This window comes from Dendropsophus ebraccatus, chromosome 13, assembly GCF_027789765.1.
Source record: "Dendropsophus ebraccatus isolate aDenEbr1 chromosome 13, aDenEbr1.pat, whole genome shotgun sequence".
Lineage (NCBI taxonomy): Eukaryota > Metazoa > Chordata > Amphibia > Anura > Hylidae > Dendropsophus > Dendropsophus ebraccatus.
The window spans coordinates 77634308-77656805 of NC_091466.1; the positions used below are offsets into that span (position 1 = coordinate 77634308).

Sequence of the window (22498 nt, forward strand, 5' to 3'; positions counted from 1 at the left end):
CCCCCATCCTAGCAGGAACCTGTAGTCATTGCGCTACCCCCCCCCCCCAAACACCCCTGGCCGCCCGATTGCTTAAGAAATAGCAGCCCCTTCCTGTGCACTGCTCAGCAAGCTGGGGGGGGGGGGGATTTATCAATTGGTGTAAAATATAAACTGGACACAGTAACCAATCACAGCTTACATCTGTCAGGTGAAGATGAGGCCACAGGAAGTCAGCTGACCCAGGACACATACACTGTGATTTTCTGTGGGTCAGGCTGGTGATCACATGACCCAGCTACACTATGGAAACACTTGGATACATCAGAGCTGGAATGAAACAGATGGCACTGTAGGACCAGTGATGGTGCGGGCACATAATGATATGGCACCAGATGAAGAATTCACCACAATATCCTCGTTTATTGGCTCTCGATATCAGAAACAAATCTTCAGAATTGGATTAGATCCCGACCAGTTTATAAATCGTAATAAATAGTCACCTATAAGGACACTTATTAGAACTGTAATATATACAATCTCATCCAGGCTGAAACTTCATCACCATATAAAAGAATTCACAATCTCTGCTTACCGTCAGTAGAATAGGGACCTCCTGTCTAATAGTCCATCTCACAGCTGAGGGTTTGTTAAAGCGTATCAGTGTGAGCCCAGACCATGTGACTCATTGCCCCTGCACCGATACATTGTAGCAAACCATAAAAGAAGAGACACTGTATATACTGCACACCTGACTGGACGCAATCTTAACGAACCCTCAGCTGTGAGCAGTATTAGGTCTGTACACATTACACCCATTCACCGACTGTAAGAAGATCATTCACATAATGAAGAGTGACAATTTCCTCTTTGGATTCGCTGAGTGTTTGGCGTCACTACAATCATTGAACAGACAGAAAAATGGCTGCCACCACTGTAGTAGTAGTATTATAAAAAGGTGTTATGGAGAAGAGTGAGCGCCCGGGGTGGTGGGGTCAGTAGGTTATAGGCAGCAGTGTGTTATGTAAGGAGCGCCCCTCCCTGGTAGTGCAGTATCCCGCGCTGGCGGCTTTCTTAAGTTACCGCAGTCAGTGATCCGGGAGGCCCCGCCCCTTTACATCATTATAATATACAGGTCTTAGGAGGTCATCCCTTATGAATCCACAACTTCAGCTTCAACCACAAAGTTGTCAAACTGTGCAAACTCCATGGAGCCAGTCCCTATGGCCACCCATCCGTGCACAGGTCCCAGCGTGAGGACGTCCTTCCAAAGCGGGTTACCGTTCAGCAAACCGTATGCTGAAAATCCCTGAATCACATAAACTGGTGTTAGAAAAGAACAAGGTACATCTGTGATGTCACTGCCTGTGTAATACACATTATATATGGACGTCAGTGATGTATAACATAGCTGGACAGCAGTGATGTCATTACAGTATAATATACTATATCTGGAGTGGTGATGTCACCTCCTGTATCGTATAGCGCTCTCCGGAGAGTAGTGATGTCATCTCTTATATCATATAGCGCTATTTGGAGAGTAGTGATGTCACCTCCTGTATCCTACAGCACTATCCGGAGAGTGGTGATGTCATCTCTTATATAATATAGCGCTATCTGGAGAGTGGTGATGTCACCTCCTGTATCAGATAGCGCTCTCCGGAGAGTGGTGATGTCATCTCCTATATCATATAGCGCTATCTGGAGAGTGGTGATGTCACCTCCTGTATCCTACAGCACTATCCGGAGAGTGGTGATGTCATCTCTTATATAATATAGCGCTATCTGGAGAGTGGTGATGTCACCTCCTGTATCCTACAGCGCTATCTGGAGAGTGGTGATGTCATCTCTTATATAATATAGCGCTATCTGGAGAGTGGTTATGTCACCTCCTGTATCATATAGCGCTATCTGGAGAGTGGTGATGTCACCTCCTGTATCCTACAGCACTATCCGGAGAGTGGTGATGTCATCTCCTGTATCATATAGCGCTCTCCGGAGAGTGGTGATGTCATCTCCTGTATCATATAGCGCTATCTGGAGAGTGGTGATGTCACCTCCTGTATCCTACAGCGCTATCTGGAGAGTGGTGAGGTCATCTCTTATATAATATAGCGCTATCTGGAGAGTGGTGATGTCACCTCCTGTATCATATAGCGCTATCTGGAGAGTGGTGATGTCACCTCCTGTATCCTACAGCACTATCCGGAGAGTGATGTCATCTTCTGTATCATATAGCGATATCCGGAGAGTGGTGATGTCATCTCCTGTATCATATAGCGCTCTCCGGAGAGTGGTGATGTCACCTCCTGTATGATATAGCGCTCTCCAGAGGTGATGCGCTATGGTCAGGCTCAGAGTGTAGCCTACACTGCTTGAGAAAGGCTACACTCTGAGCCGAAACGTTGCACTGGTGTGATTTAAGTGTCTTCACTTTGGAAGTGCGGTCTCCTTCGTGTTACTTGGATTTTGATACGAACCTGGGTCCAGTCAGTTTGGTGAGACGTACACCCATACTTTTGCGCTGCTGAAACTTTTTTGGATTTACTTCTGTAACCGCTTATATAATACAACTTACAGTATCACTACAGTACAGATATGTTGTCACTTCCTGTATAATGTAACTTATCCTTACACTACAGTGACACCACCTATCAAGAACTAATTTAAATGATTAAGCTTCAGCATTTGGCTCTTTCTTACCTGTACTTGGAGGGTGAGCGTGTGCCATTGCCTTGCCCGGACTCCTGCCAGACCCTTGCGCAGCACAATCTTCCCTTCTAATAAGAGAAATCACAGTTATTGGGGGACAATGTGAATCTGTGATGTAACGTGGTCCCTACTGTCAGGGGGTGAACACTTACGCAAATCCCCTGTCACTTTATATGTGCCATCCGCAGACACCCAGAAATAGATCCCCTTGGCCAAGGCTGCAGGCGACCCGCCCTGATCCACCCTGGCGGCAAGGAAGACGCTGCCCGTGCCCGGGGTCTCGATGTAGATGTCACAGGTTACAGTAACATTAGACCTTTGCGGAGCAGAAGAGACACGTTAGGTGGTAATGTGAGGAGATCTCGGCTTCCTCTATGGAAATATTCCCATAATTCCTGAGGCTGGAAATCCATCCTGACCTATAGTCCTGATGAGGGCCTGACAACTACATCCATCCAGCCTGCCCAGACCCCTCTCCTGTCCTGAGGGTTTGTTACAATGTATCAGCACAGTAACAATAATACGTCTCACCATGAGTAATCACCGATCACACTCATAGCCTGGTAGGCGTCAGAAGCCCAGGTGATCGGCCGCTGAGTCAGGACCTGGCGGAATGTGAAGACGTGGTCCCCGGGGTCCGAGGTGTTTGTGAAATACTCAAAGACGCCTGACTGGTCTGCGAAATAAGGGGCTTCAGTGAAGGGAGGGTTACCTGGAGAAAGGCGGGATACAGGAGAGAAAGATAAAGACCCAATACTGGGATTCCAGACCATCAGATTAACCATCATATATACAGTACATCAGGGATAGGGAACCTGTGACCCTTCAGCTGCTACAAAACTGCACAAATTCCCATCATGCCTGCACAGCCAATGCTTTAGCTCTTTAGGCATGATGGGAGTTGTAGTTTTGCAACAGCTGGAGGGCCAAAGGTTCCCCACCCCTGCTGTAAGCAACTAACACTACATGATAGAAGGTATACTATATACTATACTATAGTGAGCTACCACTTAGATGATGGAAGAGCACCCTATGGGTGAATTACTGTGAATACTGACACCATACAGGAGATGAGGAGCCGGCAGTGAATACCGGCAGGACTTACGGACGTTGAAGTCATCCTTGTATTTCCGAGGGAATGGCTGAGACCCCGGGGGGTCGGGATAGGAGCCTTTCTGTCCTGTGGTGAGGGTTGTCAGTGTGTAAACTTCATCCACCCCAAGCTCCAGAGTAAATATTCCCCCTGTGACCTGAAAAAAACAGAGGGCGGCCATTCATCAGGGTCATGTGATCAGTGACTGAGAAAGACTCATCATAGAAGACTGACAGATCCTAGAACACTGGCCCACTGAAAGGGGTCTACCCAATAGATTGTAAGCTCCTATGGTTAGTGCTCTAATTCTTCCTCCCTTTTTGTATCTACTCTTATTCCTTTTAGAATGTAAGCTCATATGGTTAGGACTCCTCCTCTTATTCCTTAGAGTGAAAGCTCCTATGGTTAGAGCCTCTCTTCTTATTATCCCTTCTAGAATGTAAGCTCATATGGTTAGGACTCCTCCTCTTATTCCTTAGAGTGAAAGCTCCTATGGTTTGAGCCTCTCTTCTTATTATCCCTTCTAGAATGTAAGCTCTTATGGTTGCTGCTATAATTCTTCATCCCCTCTTGTATCTACTCTTATTCCTTAGAGTGTAAGCTCCTATGGTCAGGTCTCCCCCCTCCTCTTATCCCTTATAGAGTGTAAGCTCCTATGGTGAAGACTCCTCCTCCTATCTCTTATAGAGTGTAAGCTCCTATGGTCAGGACTCCTCCTCTTATCCCTTATAGAGTGTAAGCTCCTATGGTGAAGACTCCTCCTCCTCCTATCTCTTATAGATTGTAAGCTCCTATGGTCAGGACTCCTCCTCCTCCTCCTCCTCCTCCTCCTCCTCCTCCTCTTATCCCTTATAGATTGTAAGCTCCTATGGTCAGGACTCCTCCTCCTCTTATTCCTTATAGAGTGTAAGCTCCTATGGTCAGGACTCCTCCTCCTCCTCTTATCCCTTATAGAGTGTAAGCTCCTATAGTCAGGACTCCTCCTCCTCCTCTTATCCCTTATACAGTGTAAGCTCCTATGGTGAAGACTCCTCCTATCTCTTATAGATTGTAAGCTCCTATGGTCAGTACTCCTCCTCTTATTCCTTATAGAGTGTAAGCTCCTATGGTCAGGACTCCTCCTCCTCTTATTCCTTATAGAGTGTAAGCTCCTATGGTCAGGACTCCTCCTCCTCTTATCCCTTATAGAGTGTAAGCTCCTATGGTCAGGACTCCTCCTCCTCTTATCCCTTATAGAGTGTAAGCTCCTATGGTCAGGACTCCTCCTCCTCTTATTCCTTATAGAGTGTAAGCTTCTATGGTCAGGACTCCTCCTCTTATTCGTTATAGAGTGTAAGCGGCTATGGTCAGGACTCCTATTTCTTAGAGTATAAGGTCCTATGGTAATGACTTCTCCCCCTCCTCTCCCTTATAGATTGTAAGCTCCTACAGTCAGGACTCCTCCTCCTCCTCTTATTCCTTATAGAGTGCAAGCACCTATGGTCGGGACTCCCCCCTCCTCTTATTCCTTATAGATTGTAAGCTCCTATGGTCAGTACTCCTCCTCTTATTCCTTATAGAGTGTAAGCTTCTATGGTCGGGACTCCCCCCTCCTCTTATTCCTTATAGATTGTAAGCTCCTATGGTCAGGACTCCTCCCCACCTCCTGGACTTGCCTATCATACTGGTGTTAGCTGTGGATGCGTTAGTGTATCAGTTACCTGTATCGCTGACTTCTTAGTGAACAGAGCTGGTTTGCTGGCGTTGGTACAGAGTTTGGAATACCAGACCTGCAGCGTCTTCAGATCATTCTACAGAAATACAGAAATGATCATTGTATATCACATGGGTCGGGCATTATTGTATATTTTATCTTTAATATATTTTGTATATTATAGATAATTTTTTCATTCTTATACTCACAAATGACCCGTCCAGCCTGAAGGTGGCATTCTGTGCAGAGACGTTAAACTTAGGCAGCGGGGGCCGGATACAGATGGAGTGGTCATGAGTCTGGAGACAGAACAGAGGAAATGATCACACTCAGTCCTGGGGATGAAAAGGCCCATCTACTGTTTTTTTTTTCTTCCTTAAACAGCGCCACCTGTGCCCATGGACATGTGTAGTATTACAGATTCTGTAATACCTAAAATAACCGGTTCAGGAAATACCTTCAGTCTCTTCCTCCCCAGTCATCAGGTGGCTGTATGATACTTCTACTATAGGAGACAATGGTACATGCAGAGAGGCATGAGAATCTTTATCTATTCCTCATCTATTCTCATATGTCTATAACCTTTAAAGGGAATACGTCACTAGGTGTATGTGGCCTTACATGAGGGCGGCATAAACTCATGACAAATGCTGGACAGATCTTTGTATTACTGACATCATTCTGTTCAGCCGTTCACCTAATATGCAGGAGAATAGGATTGTTGCCACACCCCTCCCCCCGCCCTCCAGCTGCTGATTGACAGGTGACTGCCGACACCCAGCATGGATAGATAACTGCCAATCAGCAGCTGGTGGGCGGAGTTTTCTGCTTCTCATGAATATCCAGGATTACTGAGCTCATGCACATAATAGAAAGGACTACTTCTTGTCCATGTTATTCAGGAGGAGATCTCTGGATCAGCTGCACAGAATATAAGTGATACATCATTCTGTTCAGCTTCTCTGTCACTGGTTTATGCCGCCCTGACATAGGACACCATAAATCTACTCTCTTTAGGTAAAAACCTCTTAGGACATATAGGCATCATAAGGAGGGGGACTGCTTCTTACCATGGTCTCGATAATAATTGTGATGTTCCCCTTCATGTCGGTGAGGGCCACATAGCTTCCACCATTCTCCAAGTGACCCACCGTCTGCAGGTAATACCACCCGGGCCGTGTAAACTGCGTAGTGTGAGCTGAAACAATAACGTGGAGTCCAGGCTGATACACTGTAGCTAAGGACATTCACCTGGTATCACCCCGTCAGGAGAGAAGCCTTGTAGTGACGTGTTTAGACTGATACACTGTAACAAACCCTCAACTGTGCAGGGAATGTAAACCCATTACTGTGCCATTCAAGCTGACCAGATGTATAAGAGATGGCTGCCCCCTGTATAATGTATATCAGTCATTTCCAACCTCTGGCTCTCCAGCAAAACTACAACCCCCATCATTCCTTAACGTCCCGCAGCTAAGTGTTGTAGTTCTGCAGCAGCTGGAGAGCCACAGGTTGGAGATCACAGCTATCTATCCAAACATTAGGTAGGCCGGGAATTACCTGTGATCCAGATAGGAGAGGACACTACATAGCTGCCGCTCCACGGTTCCTTGGCCGTCATCAATCCTTCCAGACCAAATGGCAGCTGCTCATAGTAACTGGCCACAAGATTCCACGAGATTGTTCTAGAATAAGAGAATCGGCATCTAATGTCACAAGAACGTCGCAAGTTACCATTGTAGGTTAGCCCTCCCTCCAGTGTCTCCCGGGCTGTATGCCGCACTAGGAGAACGTGAGGATAATCCCCGGACCCTGGGCTAGTCTTATACTGAAAAAACACTTTAATTTTCTCTCTTTTAAAACAATCAATGCTTTGATTTCATATTTAGTAACGTGCCAAGGCATTTTGGGCTCTCTCTATCTGGCCCTTAAAGGGGTTGTTCACCAAACTGGTGCTAGAAAGTGCCAGAAATCTTTAATTTACTGGTGTATTCTCTCCAGTGTGACACAGCTCTCTGCTGCCACCTCTGTCCATGTTAGGAACTGTCCAGAGGAACAGCAAATCTCCATAGAAAACCTCTCCTGCTCTCCAGACTGGAAAGAATACACCATTTACAATAATGGCTCCGTAATTTACTCTATAGGGATCGTGGAGATATTACCCGGCAACGAATAGAAATGATCACACCTGAAATCAGATCAGTATGTTGCACTGTCTGCGCTGTATATGGACAAAGCAACGTACTGATCTAATGCTGAGGATAGGACAGTCTCGCTCCAGCAGCCACTGACTGACACCATGAAAGAGAATACTATGCACAGTGGACTCACGATGTCATGTTCCCATTGACATAATTCTGGTTAAGAATTCGAGCCCAACAGCCTCCCCCAACCTCATCATTGAAGGTGCTGTAATCTTCTGAAGACCAAAGCTTTCTCCCTGTAGACACCGCATCCTGAACAGTGATCGTCCCAGGATAGTGAGCTCTGTAATACAAACAGGTATATAAAGTGACATCACAGTGGTGACATAACTGAGATCAGCGGTGACATTACTGAGAATACAGCCTATCCATCACTAGAGATCAGCAGTGACATCACTGAGAATACAGCCTATCCATCACTAGAGATCAGCGGTGACATCACTGAGAATACAGCCTATCCATCACTAGAGATCAGCAGTGACATCACTGAGAATACAGCCTGTCCATCACTAGAGATCAGCGGTGACATCACTGAGAATACAGCCTATCCATCACTAGAGATCAGCGGTGACATCACTGAGAATACAGCCTATCCATCACTAGAGATCAGCGGTGACATCACTGAGAATACAGCCTATCCATCACTAGAGATCAGCGGTGACATCACTGAGAATACAGCCTATCCATCACTAGAGATCAGTGGTGACATCACTGAGAATACAGCCTATCCATCACTAGAGATCAGTGGCCAGCTCTGGGGTATAATACAGGATGTAACTCAGGATCAGTAATGTAATGTATGTACACAGTGACCCCACCAGCAGAATAGTGAGTGCAGCTCTGGGGTATAATACAGGATGTAACTCAGGATCAGTAATGTAATGTATGTACACAGTGACCCCACCAGCAGCATAGTGAGTGCAGCTCTGGGGTATAATACAGGATGTAACTCAAAATCAGTAATGTAATGTATGTACGCAGTGACCCCACCAGCAGAATAGTGAGTGCAGCTCTGGGGTATAATACAGGATGTAACTCAGGATCAGTAATGTAATGTATGTACACAATGACCCCACCAGCAGAATAGTGAGTGCAGCTCTGGGGTATAATACAGGATGTAACTCAGGATCAGTAATGTAATGTATGTACACAGTGACCCCACCAGCAGAATAGTGAGTGCAGCTCTGGGGTATAATACAGGATGTAACTCAGGATCAGTAATGTAATGTATGTACGCAGTGACCCCACCAGCAGAATAGTGAGTGCAGCTCTGAGGTATAATACAGGAAGTCACTCTGCTGGGGTTACACACAGGCAGCTTCATCCCCAGCACTGTACACTGACAATGCTCTTCAGTCTCGGCTCAGCTGTTCTATATGTCAGGAATAGTGGAGTCTCCTACCCTATGACATCGACAACCCTGAGGAGCTCGGTGTCCCGCAGCATTTGGAAAGCGATGGGCTGCCACAGATTATCGCTGGCTATGATCCTCACTCGCTCCAGACCATTCTTATCCAGGGTGTAGCGCAGTAACTTGATAGAAAAGGAGGTGAAACAGAGAGAAGAGAAAAGGCAGATCAGCAGTGTCCTGAGAGACGACAAGAGACACGAGGCTTATAGCAAGTAACACAGCGGCAGATCTGCAGCACAACATGGAGCTGCTGTGTTACAGGGGACATCAGTAGTACATATGTGTTATATACTGTGTTAGTAGGGGGCGGTGGAATCCTCCTCATAGGATACTACAGACCATACAGTAACCAGGAGTCAGGGTGGAGGGGACACGCGATTGGCTCAGAGCACACAGTACAGCTCTGACATGACAGCAGGGAGAGCCGTCTCCCCTGAGAACGGTCAGCACGCTATAAAACTATATACTGCCTTGTGTGACCCTAACCTGAGACTGAAAAGAAACACATGCGGAGAGTATAGATGAGCGCATGCAGCAATGAGCGGAGGGAGATGTAGGAGAACAATGGTGGGAAAGAGGGGAAAGTAAAACCAGGCCATAAATGACCCGCCATTATGCACCTTGACCAGAAGAGCTAACAATCTATCAAATTATTATTCATTGGGTTTAGCTTGTCCACATGAGGCTGTACTGATCCAGAGTTACATCATGTCATAGCCGACCATACACATTATATAATGCATATGGGATCCATCTGTTCTCAGGTGTCTGGCAGCGGTTTAGACCCCCCTCCCCCCTCCACACATGTAAGCTCGGCTGAGTGTACACATAAATATGGGGAGTGGGACAATGCGGCAGCTTTATATACCTCAGACACTGCCAGAGCTTCAGTCAGTCCTGCTGTTACATCATCTCTTACACCACAACCACATTCAGAGCTGCATTCACAATTCTGCAGCTTTATACTGCATTGTTTCAGACCCTCATGGTGCCCTACTGGTTAAATACCTGTATACTAGAACAGTTTACTCATGAGGCTTATGGAAGCACCCTGTGGGGACTACATAGAAATAGCAGCCATTGTAACCTATTACAGGGGATGCCTGGATTACACACAGGCCCCATTATTGCCCCCTCGGGGGGGCTGCTTGTGATCCCTTCCTTTGTGTATTGCACCAGGAACTCCAGGGCAAGAGCTAGACATCCTATTGGCTGTAAGACAATGTATTGCTCTTCCACATTGTGGAGGGGCCCCAGATGCAGCCCCTAATACACATCTCGGCTACACAGCATAATCCTACATTACAGCCTGAGGCTGTCCAGAGACCTGCAGTCCTATGTAAACATTCACTTACCCTATAATCTGCACAGCCTCATTTAGATAAGGATCAACTACCATGTCATGTGCAACCTCCCAATCTCCGTCTGCTGCGATGATACCAACGTTGTTTAACCCCAGCCTGTCCAGGGTGCTCCGGAGAACCTCAGGGACAAAGGTCACATGTCAGCCATTACCACATTGTAACCCCCCTCCCCTTCACCCCCCTCATCTCTACAGTCTCCCTAGCATCAAAGAGGCGGGAGCAATGTTATACCTATCGCCCAAACTACAACTCCCGACATGCACTAACCAAGTGACTAGGTAAGAACGGATTGGATTCCTTTCCTGAAATACCATGTGCTGCTGTGCTCCTATTACAGTGTTCCCCACCTGCGGCTCTCTAGAAGGGTATGCTGGGATTTGTAGTTCTGCAACATCTGATAAGCCGCATGCTGGAAATCAGTGTAGTAGGCCCTGCGTGTCACATGGTAACCCGCTGGTCCAGCACTATGGCTCCGGAGATCACTTTCTACATCAATCGCTTTGATTGTGAGCTCTTCGGGTAAGGGATTGGTTTTTTTTAGGGGTTTGTTAATAAGGAAACAATAAGTTTCTATTAATAGAAACAACGTAAAGCAAAAGCAGCGACAGGAGCAAAACAGTAAAGCCGCCGAGGTCGGGTATCTACCTTTATGTATGTGGTATCAAAGGGGCGTTCATTCCATATCTGAGGAGGAAACAGAGAGACGGGTGAGAATGGAGGATGACATCACACAATACAGCAATACATGCTGCTCCTGCTCCTCATAGCCGTATACTTGCTGTTCCTGCTCCTCATAGCCGTACACCTGCTGCTCCTGCTCCTCATAGCCGTACACCTGCTGCTCCTGCTCCTCATAGCCGTATACATGCCGCTCCTGCTCCTCATAGCCGTATACATGCCGATCCCTGCTCCTCATAGCTGTATACCTGCTGCTCCTCATAGCTGTATACCTGCCACTCCCTGCTCCTCATAGCTGTATACCTGCTGCTCCTGTCCTCATAGCTGTATACCTGCTGCTCCTGCTCCTCATAGCTGTATACCTGCCACTCCCTGCTCCTCATAGCTGTATACCTGCCGCTCCCTGCTCCTCATAGCTGTATACCTGCTGCTCCTCATAGCCGTATACCTGCCGCTCCCTCCTCCTCATAGCTGTATACCTGTCGCTCCCTGCTCCTCATAGCTGTATACCTGCAGCTCCCTGCTCCTCATAGCTGTATACCTGCTGCTCCCTGCTCCTCATAGCTGTATACCTGCTGCTCCCTGCTCCTCATAGCTGTATACCTGCCATTCATAGCCGTATACCTGCCGCTCCCTGCTCCTCATAGCCGTATACCTGCTCCTCCTCATAGCCGTATACCTGCCGCTCCTGCTCCTCATGGCTGTATACCTGCCGTTTCCTGCTCCTCATAGCCGTATACCTGCCGCTCCCTGTGCCTCATAGCTGTATAGATGCCGCTTCTCACAGCCGTATACCTGCCGCTCCCTGCTCCTCATAGCCATATACCTGACGCTCTCCGCTTCTCATAGCCGTATACCTGCCGCTCCTGCTCCTCATAGGTGTATACCTGCCGCTCCCTGCTTCTTATAGCCGTATACATGCCGCTCCTGCTCCTCATAGCCGTATACATGCCGCTCCCTGTGCCTCATAGCTGTATAGCTGCCGCTTCTCACAGCCGTATACCTGCCGCTCCCTGCTCCTCATAGCCATATACCTGACGCTCTCCGCTTCTCATAGCCGTATACCTGCCGCTCCTGCTTTTCATAGCCGTATACCTGCCGCTCCTGCTCCTCATAGGTGTATACCTGCCGCTAGGGCTGGGCGGTATACCGTGAAAATACCGATACCGTCCCTGGCGTCGGTTAACCGACCTCAACTTCGCCAGGACGGTATCTGCGGTATTTTCACCCGCCCGCCCCAGGACACTGACAGGTCAGGCTCCCCTCCCGGCCGCTCTCACACGGAGCTTCTCAGTCTCTCAGCAACTTCTATATAACGGCATGCAGTGCTGGGGGTCCCGGGCCGCTCTCCCTTGCCTCCATCCTGTCACAGCGGGTCAGCTTTGTCGCCCCGCCCCGCCCGTATCTTTGCCGCTTTAGCCGTCCGGTCCCCACTTCTAATAGTCAGAACACTCCTAGTGGGGTGACGTCACGGAGCGGGGACCGCAAGCGGCCTATTAACGCAGATCATCTACCAATGTGACCTCACCATAGAATCTGTAAGTGTCCTATAGAGCGTAGGTGCCGGGTCCTTCCGTAGGGTCTTAGGTGTCAGGCCCTCCTATAGGACATAGGTGCTGGGTCCTCCTGTAGGACATAGGTGCTGGGTACTACTGATGGGGTCAGGCTCCACAAGAGAGGAGAATGTGAGGTTAGGAAGGATATTACTAGTCATAGGCGCTGCTCTGGGGCTATCATAGTCATATATCATACAGTTGTATATATTGCACAGTTCTCTATATATGGTATTATATCATACAGTCTATATATTACAGTTGTATAGAGTGTATAATATGGTAGTTGTATATATTGTACAGTTTTTTACATATATATATATTTATATATATATATAGTATTATATCATACAGATACTGTGTATATAACAGTTGTATATAGTGTATAATATGGTACAGTTGTATATATTGTACAGTTTTTTACATATATATATATATATATATATATATATATATTTATATATTATTAGTATTATATCATACAGATACTGTGTATATATATTACAGTTGTATATAGTGTATTATATGGTACATTTGGATATAGTGTATTATATGGTACAGTTGTGTATATATTGTACAGTTATCTAGTGTATTATGTCATAGTAATATGTATAGTACATTTGTATATAGTACAGTTGGATATAGTGTATTATATGGTAGTTAGTTATGGTATGTACACACTACAGGATGTGTATATAGAGTTATACAGCTATGTACACACTACAGGACATGTATATAGAGGTATACAGCTATGTACACACTACAGGATGTGTATGTAGTGTGTACATAGCTGTATACCTGTATATACACATCCTGTAGTGTGTACATAGCTGTATACCTCTATATACATGTCCTGTAGTGTGTACATAGCTGTATACCTGTGTATACACGTCCTGTAGTGTGTACATAGCTGTATACCTGGTTATACACGTCCAGGTCTCTTCTGAGACCCCCTAATAATGACAAATAATAATAACAACTATAGAGTAAATGGGCCAGCCTTGTGTTGCTGCTCAGTGATTTAAAAAAATATTATTGAAACAAAATCGCCAGTTTGACATGGCAAAGTGGGTGTGGCTTGCCAAAGGGGTGTGGCTTGAAAACAAGGCGTGTCATAATTATCGTTCAATTATCGTTACCGCATCTACATCAACGATAAACCGCGATATTGATTTAGGCCAATATCGCCCAGCCCTACCTGCCGCTCCCTGCTTCTTATAGCTGTATATACATCAGATACAACTTATCAGACTGGGGACTCCAAAATACATCAGCACTACAAGTGTCTCCTGTCCTCATAGTTGGTACACTATGGCCTTATACACACATGCCTTGTTTCACCAACATGCCGTCCATGGAAGGCCTGACGTGGTGGCCCCTCGCCCAGCATCATTTGTCAATATTCCACGGACGGCATGTCAGTGAAACACGGATCATGTATATAAGGCCTATATCAGAGCCAGATACAATGCATCATCAAATATATAAAGAAAGGGCTGGCACTACAAATAATGCAACAGGGAGTTCTAGTCATCACAACCTAAGCACATGAATCAAAATCAAACTGCAACAATGTTGCAAATTATGGAGACTGCACTTCCTAAATGTAGTAGAAAAATCATAAATATTTATTTAATCACATAACAACAAGGGACAGACATTTAAAATCACTTAAAAAACACACAACATATTTCTATTTGCTGGTTCTGATGCAACACAGCAGAAACTGACTCATCATAAGCAAATGCATGGAGTGGCAATTGAGCAGTGAATCAAAATAAAAAAGGGGTGATAATACCAAATCACAAATAATAAAGTGTTCAGACCCCAAATCAGGCAAAAATAAATGCTCAATGAACAAAACTAGAATATAGTACGAAACCACCATAGGGAGAGCCGGGAATAACCAAGCTGCCACTCAGGATGCAGTCAGCACAGAATACCCCACGCGTTCTGTCACCAGGACTTTCTCAAAGGTCCCTGGAGCCCAGGCTGTAGAGCTCACAGAGCATTGTCTACACTGCATACAGAGCAGGACTAGCTATGTACAATGTATCAGACTGGAGCTCACAGAGCATTGTCTACACTGGATACAGCTGAGGGCAGGACTAGCTATGTACAATGTATCAGTCTGGAGCTCACAGAGCATTGCTGGATACAGCTGAGGGCAGGACTAGCTATGTACAATGTGTCAGTCTGGAGTCCAGGCTGTAGAGCTCACAGAGTATTGCAACTGTACTGCATTGTGGGGGGTGTAATAACTTCATCCCCCACAATGCACCACAGCAGAACATACCCTGTAGAGACACTGAACCAGAAGCGACTGCACTGAGAGGTGAGGTCTGGCCGCCTTAGAGCCAACAGGAAGTAGGCAGAATTGTGTAAGCAGCTATGTGACTTGCTTGAGGAATGACACCTTTGTACAGCGCTGCAGTGCTTATCAGTGCTAAATTTAGGTTCTTGTTGTACTTATAACCGCACTCACCCCAACGTAATCTATATCCAAGTCATGGTACTGCTTAGCACCAATAATCCAAGAGACAACGTAATATGCGGTGACATCGGGAAAGTCGTATGGCCAGTTCTTGCCGTTACCGATCCAACCAGGAAATGCCCACGGCAGACCTAAAATATATATACATATATCTATTTATTCCAGGCTTAAGGTGGCTGGATCTACCTGGGAGCTGTCAGAGGATGTGTAATATAAAGCTATAATGGGATCCATGGGGCCCCTGTAAGTACTGAGCACCAGGCTGAGATCTGTAGGATAAGGCTATATAGAGTCCATGGGGCCCCTGTGAGTACGGATCTCCAGGCTGGGATGTGCAGGATAAGGCTATATAGGGTCCATGGGGCCCCTGTAAGTACTGAGCACCAGGCTGAGATCTGTAGGATAAGGCTATATAGAGTCCATGGGGCCACTGTGAGTACTGATCTCCAGGCTGGGATGTGCAGGATAAGGCTATATAGGGTCCATGGGGCCCCTGTGAATACTGATCTCCAGGCTGGGATCTGTAGGATAATGCTATAGAGGATCCATGGGGCCCCTGTAAGCAACAGGCTGGGATCTGTAGGATAAGGCTATAGAGGATCCATGGGGCCCCTTGTGGGCACCAGGGTGGATGCTACATGGGATATGTGGGACCGCGCTCCGCAGCTTCACTCACCCACAAGCTTTATGTCCGGGTTCCTCTTCTTGGCTTCTTTCATCAACCACCATTCATATCCCCGGAAGTAGTTCTGGTCGTCTGGATAATGCATGTGGGAGGGCTCAGTGCCATCTGAGGAGGTGAAGGGAAACCATCAGGCACACAGGCCCCTGAAGAGATAAACCAGTAGGTGCTGAGAGCTGTGGGAGGACTAGACTATACTGAAGAGATGATGAGAGATGAGCGGGCCGCTGACTAACAGCGATCAGTAGGGTTTGTGCCCCTCTCACAGCTGAGAATCTCCTGCAATGTTGAGACTACAATGCCTATGCAGTGAATGTGTTTCCATGGTAACAGACTACAAATGAATGGAGCGCAGTCAGAATCCTTTCCATCCATTATCCTCTTCAGCAAAGCCTACCCCGTGTATGTCAGGACAAGACTGCAGCATCTGACTACACAGTAGTTGTTGTCTGTTACCATGGCGACAGGTATAGTTGATGCTATGTCTGAGCACTCAAAGTAGGGGGTGCAAGTTGAAGCGATTATCATGAATACAGGAATATCAACTGCACACCAATTGCCATCAATTTTTATGTTTTTATTTTATGCACTTAAAATCTTTTGCATAAAATTGTGCATAAAATAAAAACATAAAAATTGATGGCAATTGGTGTGCAGTTGATATTCCTGTTACCATGGCGACAGTTATCATAGCTGTAGTCATGGACATCTTTTATTAGTTTCTTCATTCTTACTTATATGGGCAACGAGAGGGTAAACGCTGTTTGCTCGTTAAGGTGGATGTGACCTCTAAGAAAGAAGAACTCGAGGTGTGAAATGGATGAACTCAGAACAACTGACAGGAAGTCACACCGCACCTTCTCACTATGAGTCTGACGTCTATTACAGGAATGAGGCCCAGAGCGGTGGGCTCCATGCTTTATACTGCAGCTCTGCTTGTTCGGATGGGCTGCTGTGAATAAGCACAAGCTCTGCAGAAGTCAGTACCCCGAGAGATGATCACATTACATCCTGATCTATAACCTGTGTCTCTACAGCTGCTGCAAGAATACAGCTCCCAACATACCCTGACAGCCAAAGGTGGATGATGGGACTTACAGGAAGGGAACATGGTAATAAAAGATAAAGTCACTGCAGCAAATAGAATGGAGGAGCCAGGACAGCAGTAATGATGATCAAGATCAAAATCCTTAACCTGATGCAGGAGGCGGAGCTTGTACCGTACCTGTAGTCTGAGCATCGCCGCCAATCTCAACCTTAAAGATGTGCAGAGAGGCTCCGAAGTCTGGCTGCAAAAGAAACACCTATGTTATATAAAGGAAGACATACTCTATGCACACACAGCACACAATACAAACATAAACACAAGCACACAACACAATGCACACACATAGCACGCACACATCACAATGCACAAACATAGCACGGACACACATAGCACACAGCACAACACACACACACAATACAAACATAAACACAAGCACACAACACAATGCACACACATAGCACGGACACACATAGCACACAGCACAACACACACACACAATACAAACATAAACACAAGCACACAACACAATGCACACACATAGCACGGACACACATAGCACACACACACACAGCACACAATACAAACATAACAAACAAGCACACAACACAATGCACACACATAGCACGCACACATCACAATGCACAAACACACACAGCACAATGCACACACAGACAGCACACACTAAGACATAATAAACACAAGCACAACACAATGCACACACACACATAGCACACAGCACAATGCACACACACAATAAAACATAATAAACACAAGCACACACATAGCACGCACACATCACAATGCACACACATAGCACGCAGCACAATGCACACACACAGAGCACACAATAAAACATAATAAACACAAGCACACAACACAATGCACACACATAGAATGAACACATAACCAGCACAGAGTGACGGGTCAGTGCTGCTCCACTGATCACTGCCCAGGTCCGCCGGCTTCACCATTATATAGTAGTTGTGTATCAGGGATGTCGGGTTCTGTTACATCCCCTGTACAGATCTATGTCTGATACAGAGTGCAGGGCGGTGACAACATGGCGTCCTCTGCTCCTATCAGTCATGGCGGTCATTACATCTCTGATTGTGACACAGATAACCCAAACGTCTCCAGAGATTATGAAGTGTCATATCCGGTTGTGGGCAGATGATGAGAGTCTTAAAGGAGAAATTATCACATATCTGATGGTTTGCCCCCCGCCCCCCAGCATCCGCACCACTCCCTCCTCGGCAGATATCTGGGGGTGACGAGGGGCCAACCACCACCAGTGTTCCCTGTACCACTGTGTGTACAATACAGGAGGACAGAGGGATTGCAGGGGATCCGGTGACCATTTGACACCAAGGGGGGTGAGGTGACATATTGGCATCTACAGAGCTCTCACCACATGTAATATAACTACCTTAAAGAGATAGTCCAGGATCTGGGAGCGGTACGGCTCCGGGTAATTCACCAGCAGACGAGAGGTAGCCTGAGGAGGGGAAACCAGACATGTAAGGATTTTCAAACACCTGTATCTCCCCCAGCCCCCTCCTCATACACCTGTATCCCCCCCAGCCCCCTCCTCATACACCTGTATCCCCCCCAGCCCCCTCCTCATACACCTGTATCCCCCCCAGCCCCCTCCTCATACACCTGTATCCCCCCCAGCCCCCTCCTCATACACCTGTATCTCCCCCAGCCCCCTCCTCATACACCTGTATCCCCCCCAGCCCCCTCCTCATACACCTGTATCCCCCCCAGCCCCCTCCTCATACACCTGTATCCCCCCAGCCCCCACCTCATACACCTGTATCCCCCCTCCTCCTCCTCCACCTGTATCCCCCCAGCCCCTCCTTATACACCTGCATCCCCCCCAGCCCCCACCTCATACACCTGTATCCCCCCTCCTCCACCTGTATCCCTCCTACCCCTCATACACCTGTATCCCCCCTCCTCCTCATACACCTGTATCCCCCCAGTCCCCTCCTCATACACCTGTATCCCCCCTCCTCCTCATACACCTGTATCCCCCCTCCTCCTCATACACCTGTATCCCTCCTCCTCCTCATACACCTGTATCCCTCCTCCTCCTCATACACCTGTATCCCTCCTCCTCCTCATACACCTGTATCCCTCCTCCTCCTCATACACCTGTATCCCTCCTCCTCCTCATACACCTGTATCCCTCCTCCTCCTCATACACCTGTATCCCTCCTCCTCCTCATACACCTGTATCCCCCCTCCTCCTCCTCATACACCTGTATCCCCCCTCCTCCTCCTCATACACCTGTATCCCTCCTCCTCCTCCTCATACACCTGTATCCCTCCTCCTCCTCATACACCTGTATCCCTCCTCCTCCTCATACACCTGTATCCCTCCTCCTCCTCATACACCTGTATCCCTCCTCCTCCTCATACACCTGTATCCCCCCTCCTCCTCCTCATACACCTGTATCCCCCCTCCTCCTCATACACCTGTATCCCTCCTCCTCCTCCTCATACACCTGTATCCCCCCAGTCTCCTCCTCATACACCTGTATCCCCCCAGTCTCCTCCTCATACACCTGTATCCCTCCTCCTCATACACCTGTATCCCCCCAGTCTCCTCCTCATACACCTGTATCCCTCCTCCTCATACACCTGTATCCCCCCTCCTCCTCATACACCTGTATCCCCCCCCTCCTCATACACCTGTATCCATCCTCCTCCTCATACACCTGTATCCCCCCTCCTCCTCATACACCTGTATCCCTCCTCCTCCTCCACCTGTATCCCCCCTCCTCCTCCTCCACCTGTATCCCCCCTCCTCCTCCTCCACCTGTATCCCCCCTCCTCCTCCTCCACCTGTATCCCCCCTCCTCCTCCTCCACCTGTATCCCCCCTCCTCCTCCTCCTCATACACCTGTATCCCCCCTCCTCCTCCTCATACACCTGTATCCCTCCTCCTCATACACCTGTATCCCTCCTCCTCATACACCTGTATCCCTCCTCCTCCTCCTCCTCATACACCTGTATCCCTCCTCCTCCTCATACACCTGTATCCCCCCTCCTCCTCCTCATACACCTGTATCCCCTCTCCTCCTCATACACCTGTATCCCCCCTCCTCCTCCACCTGTATCCCCCCTCCTCCCCCTCATACACCTGTATCCCCCCTCCTCCCCCTCATACACCTGTATCCCCCCTCCTCCTCCTCCACCTGTATCCCCCCTCCTCCCCCTCATACACCTGTATCCCCCCTCCTCCCCCTCATACACCTGTATCCCTCCTCCTCCTCATACACCTGTATCCCCCCTCCTCCTCATACACCTGTATCCCCCCTCCTCCTCATACACCTGTATCCCCCCTCCTCCTCATACACCTGTATCCCTCCTCCTCCTCATACACCTGTATCCCTCCTCCTCATACACCTGTATCCCTCCTCCTCCTCATACACCTGTATCCCCCCTCCTCCTCATACACCTGTATCCCCCCTCCTCCTCATACACCTGTATCCCCCCTCCTCCTCATACACCTGTATCCCTCCTCCTCCTCATACACCTGTATCCCCCCTCCTCCTCCTCCTCCTCCTCATACACCTGTATCCCCTCCTCCTCATACACCTGTATCCCTCCTCCTCCTCATACACCTGTATCCCCCCTCCTCCTCCTCATACACCTGTATCCCCCCTCCTCCTCCTCATACACCTGTATCCCTCCTCCTCATACACCTGTATCCCTCCTCCTCATACACCTGTATCCCTCCTCCTCATACACCTGTATCCCTCCTCCTCCTCATACACCTGTATCCCCCCTCCTCCTCATACACCTGTATCCCTCCTCCTCCTCATACACCTGTATCCCCCCTCCTCCTCCTCCTCCTCATACACCTGTATCCCCCCTCCTCATACACCTGTATCCCCCCTCCTCATACACCTGTATCCCCCCTCCTCATACACCTGTATCCCTCCTCCTCCTCATACACCTGTATCCCTCCTCCTCCTCATACACCTGTATCCCTCCTCCTCCTCATACACCTGTATCCCCCCTCCTCCTCCTCATACACCTGTATCCCTCCTCCTCATACACCTGTATCCCTCCTCCTCCTCATACACCTGTATCCCCCCTCCTCCTCATACACCTGTATCCCTCCTCCTCATACACCTGTATCCCTCCTCCTCCTCATACACCTGTATCCCCTCCTCCTCATACACCTGTATCCCTCCTCCTCCTCATACACCTGTATCCCCCCTCCTCCTCATATACCTGTATCCCTCCTCCTCATACACCTGTATCCCCCCTCCTCCTCCTCATACACCTGTATCCCCCCTCCTCCTCATACACCTGTATCCCCCCTCCTCCTCCTCATACACCTGTATCCCCTCTCCTCCTCATACACCTGTATCCCTCCTCCTCCTCCTCCTCATACACCTGTATCCCTCCTCCTCCTCATACACCTGTATCCCCTCCTCCTCATACACCTGTATCCCTCCTCCTCCTCATACACCTGTATCCCCCCTCCTCCTCCTCATACACCTGTATCCCCCCTCCTCATACACCTGTATCCCCCCTCCTCCTCCTCATACACCTGTATCCCCCCTCCTCCTCCTCCTCCTCATACACCTGTATCCCCCCTCCTCCTCCTCCTCCTCATACACCTGTATCCCCCCCTCCTCCTCCTCCTCCTCATACACCTGTATCCCCCCTCCTCCTCCTCCTCCTCATACACCTGTATCCCCCCTCCTCATACACCTGTATCCCCCCTCCTCATACACCTGCACCCTCAGCCATCCCCCGTATCTATCCCCCTTTCCCTTCCTCTTCCTCGTTCCTCCGGTTCCCTCCCCGGTACACTCAGGGCTCCTCCGCCCGGTTACTCACTCCTCCTCCGCTCACGGCTCCGATCCCATCGAACTCCCGGCCCAGTCCTCCCCGGTCACTGAGCTCGTATTCCGCCCGCAGCCCCGGGAGACACAGCGCGAGCCACAGCAGCCACATTACTGCCGCCTGTCACCTGACCGGCCCCGCCGTCACCTGATCCGAGCACGTGACACCCGGAAGTGCCGGCGCCTAGCAACAGCAGAGATCTAGAAGAGAGATAACCGTAACCGCTTATAGTGCCCGGGTATACGGCAGCGGCCTGTCTATCCTGTGTGATACTGTCTGCTGAGCCCTGTATCTAATCCCGTGTGATACTGTCTGCTGAGCCCTGTATCTAATCCCGTGTGATACTGTCTGCTCAGCCCTGTATCTAATCCCGTGTAATACTGTCTGCTGAGCCCTGTATCTAATCCCGTGTGATACTGTCTGCTGAGCCCTGTATCTAATCCTGTGTGATACTGTCTGCTGAGCCCTGTATCTAATCCCGTGTGATACTGTCTGCTGAGCCCTGTATCTAATCCCGTGAGATACTGTCTGCTCAGCCCTGTATCTAATCCTGTGTGATACTGTCTGCTCAGCCCTGTATCTAATCCCGTGTGATACTGTCTGCTGAGCCCTGTATCTAATCCCGTGTGATACTGTCTGCTGAGCCCTGTATCTAATCCCGTGTGATACTGTCTGCTGAGCCCTGTATCTAATCCCATGTGATACTGTCTGCTGAGCC

General features: G+C 48.4%; 2 protein-coding genes across 3 annotated transcripts in view; one reads left to right on the forward strand and one right to left on the reverse strand.

Moving 5' to 3' along the window:
- Window positions 1-22498, forward strand: part of GPR65 (G protein-coupled receptor 65) — a 132985-nt gene that overhangs the window by 86675 nt on the left and 23812 nt on the right. The gene's annotated exons all lie outside the window — the stretch shown is intronic.
- On the reverse strand, window positions 383-21932 carry GALC (galactosylceramidase). 2 transcript variants are annotated; one of them, XM_069949953.1, is made up of 17 exons: window positions 21775-21932; window positions 18338-18406; window positions 17089-17152; window positions 15858-15971; window positions 15173-15312; window positions 11102-11140; window positions 9084-9214; window positions 7809-7964; window positions 7038-7162; window positions 6548-6675; window positions 5687-5776; window positions 5485-5574; window positions 3797-3941; window positions 3223-3403; window positions 2844-3007; window positions 2683-2759; window positions 383-1288 (listed from the first exon to the last, which is right to left on the reverse strand). In XM_069949953.1, the coding sequence occupies exons 1-17, from the start codon at window positions 21889-21891 to the stop codon at window positions 1133-1135; spliced, it is 1986 nt and encodes a 661-aa protein (XP_069806054.1). In that variant the 5' UTR covers window positions 21892-21932; the 3' UTR covers window positions 383-1132. The 2 variants fall into 2 exon arrangements, with proteins under 2 accessions (XP_069806054.1, XP_069806055.1); XM_069949954.1 differs by lacking the exon at window positions 9084-9214 and adding an exon at window positions 10448-10575.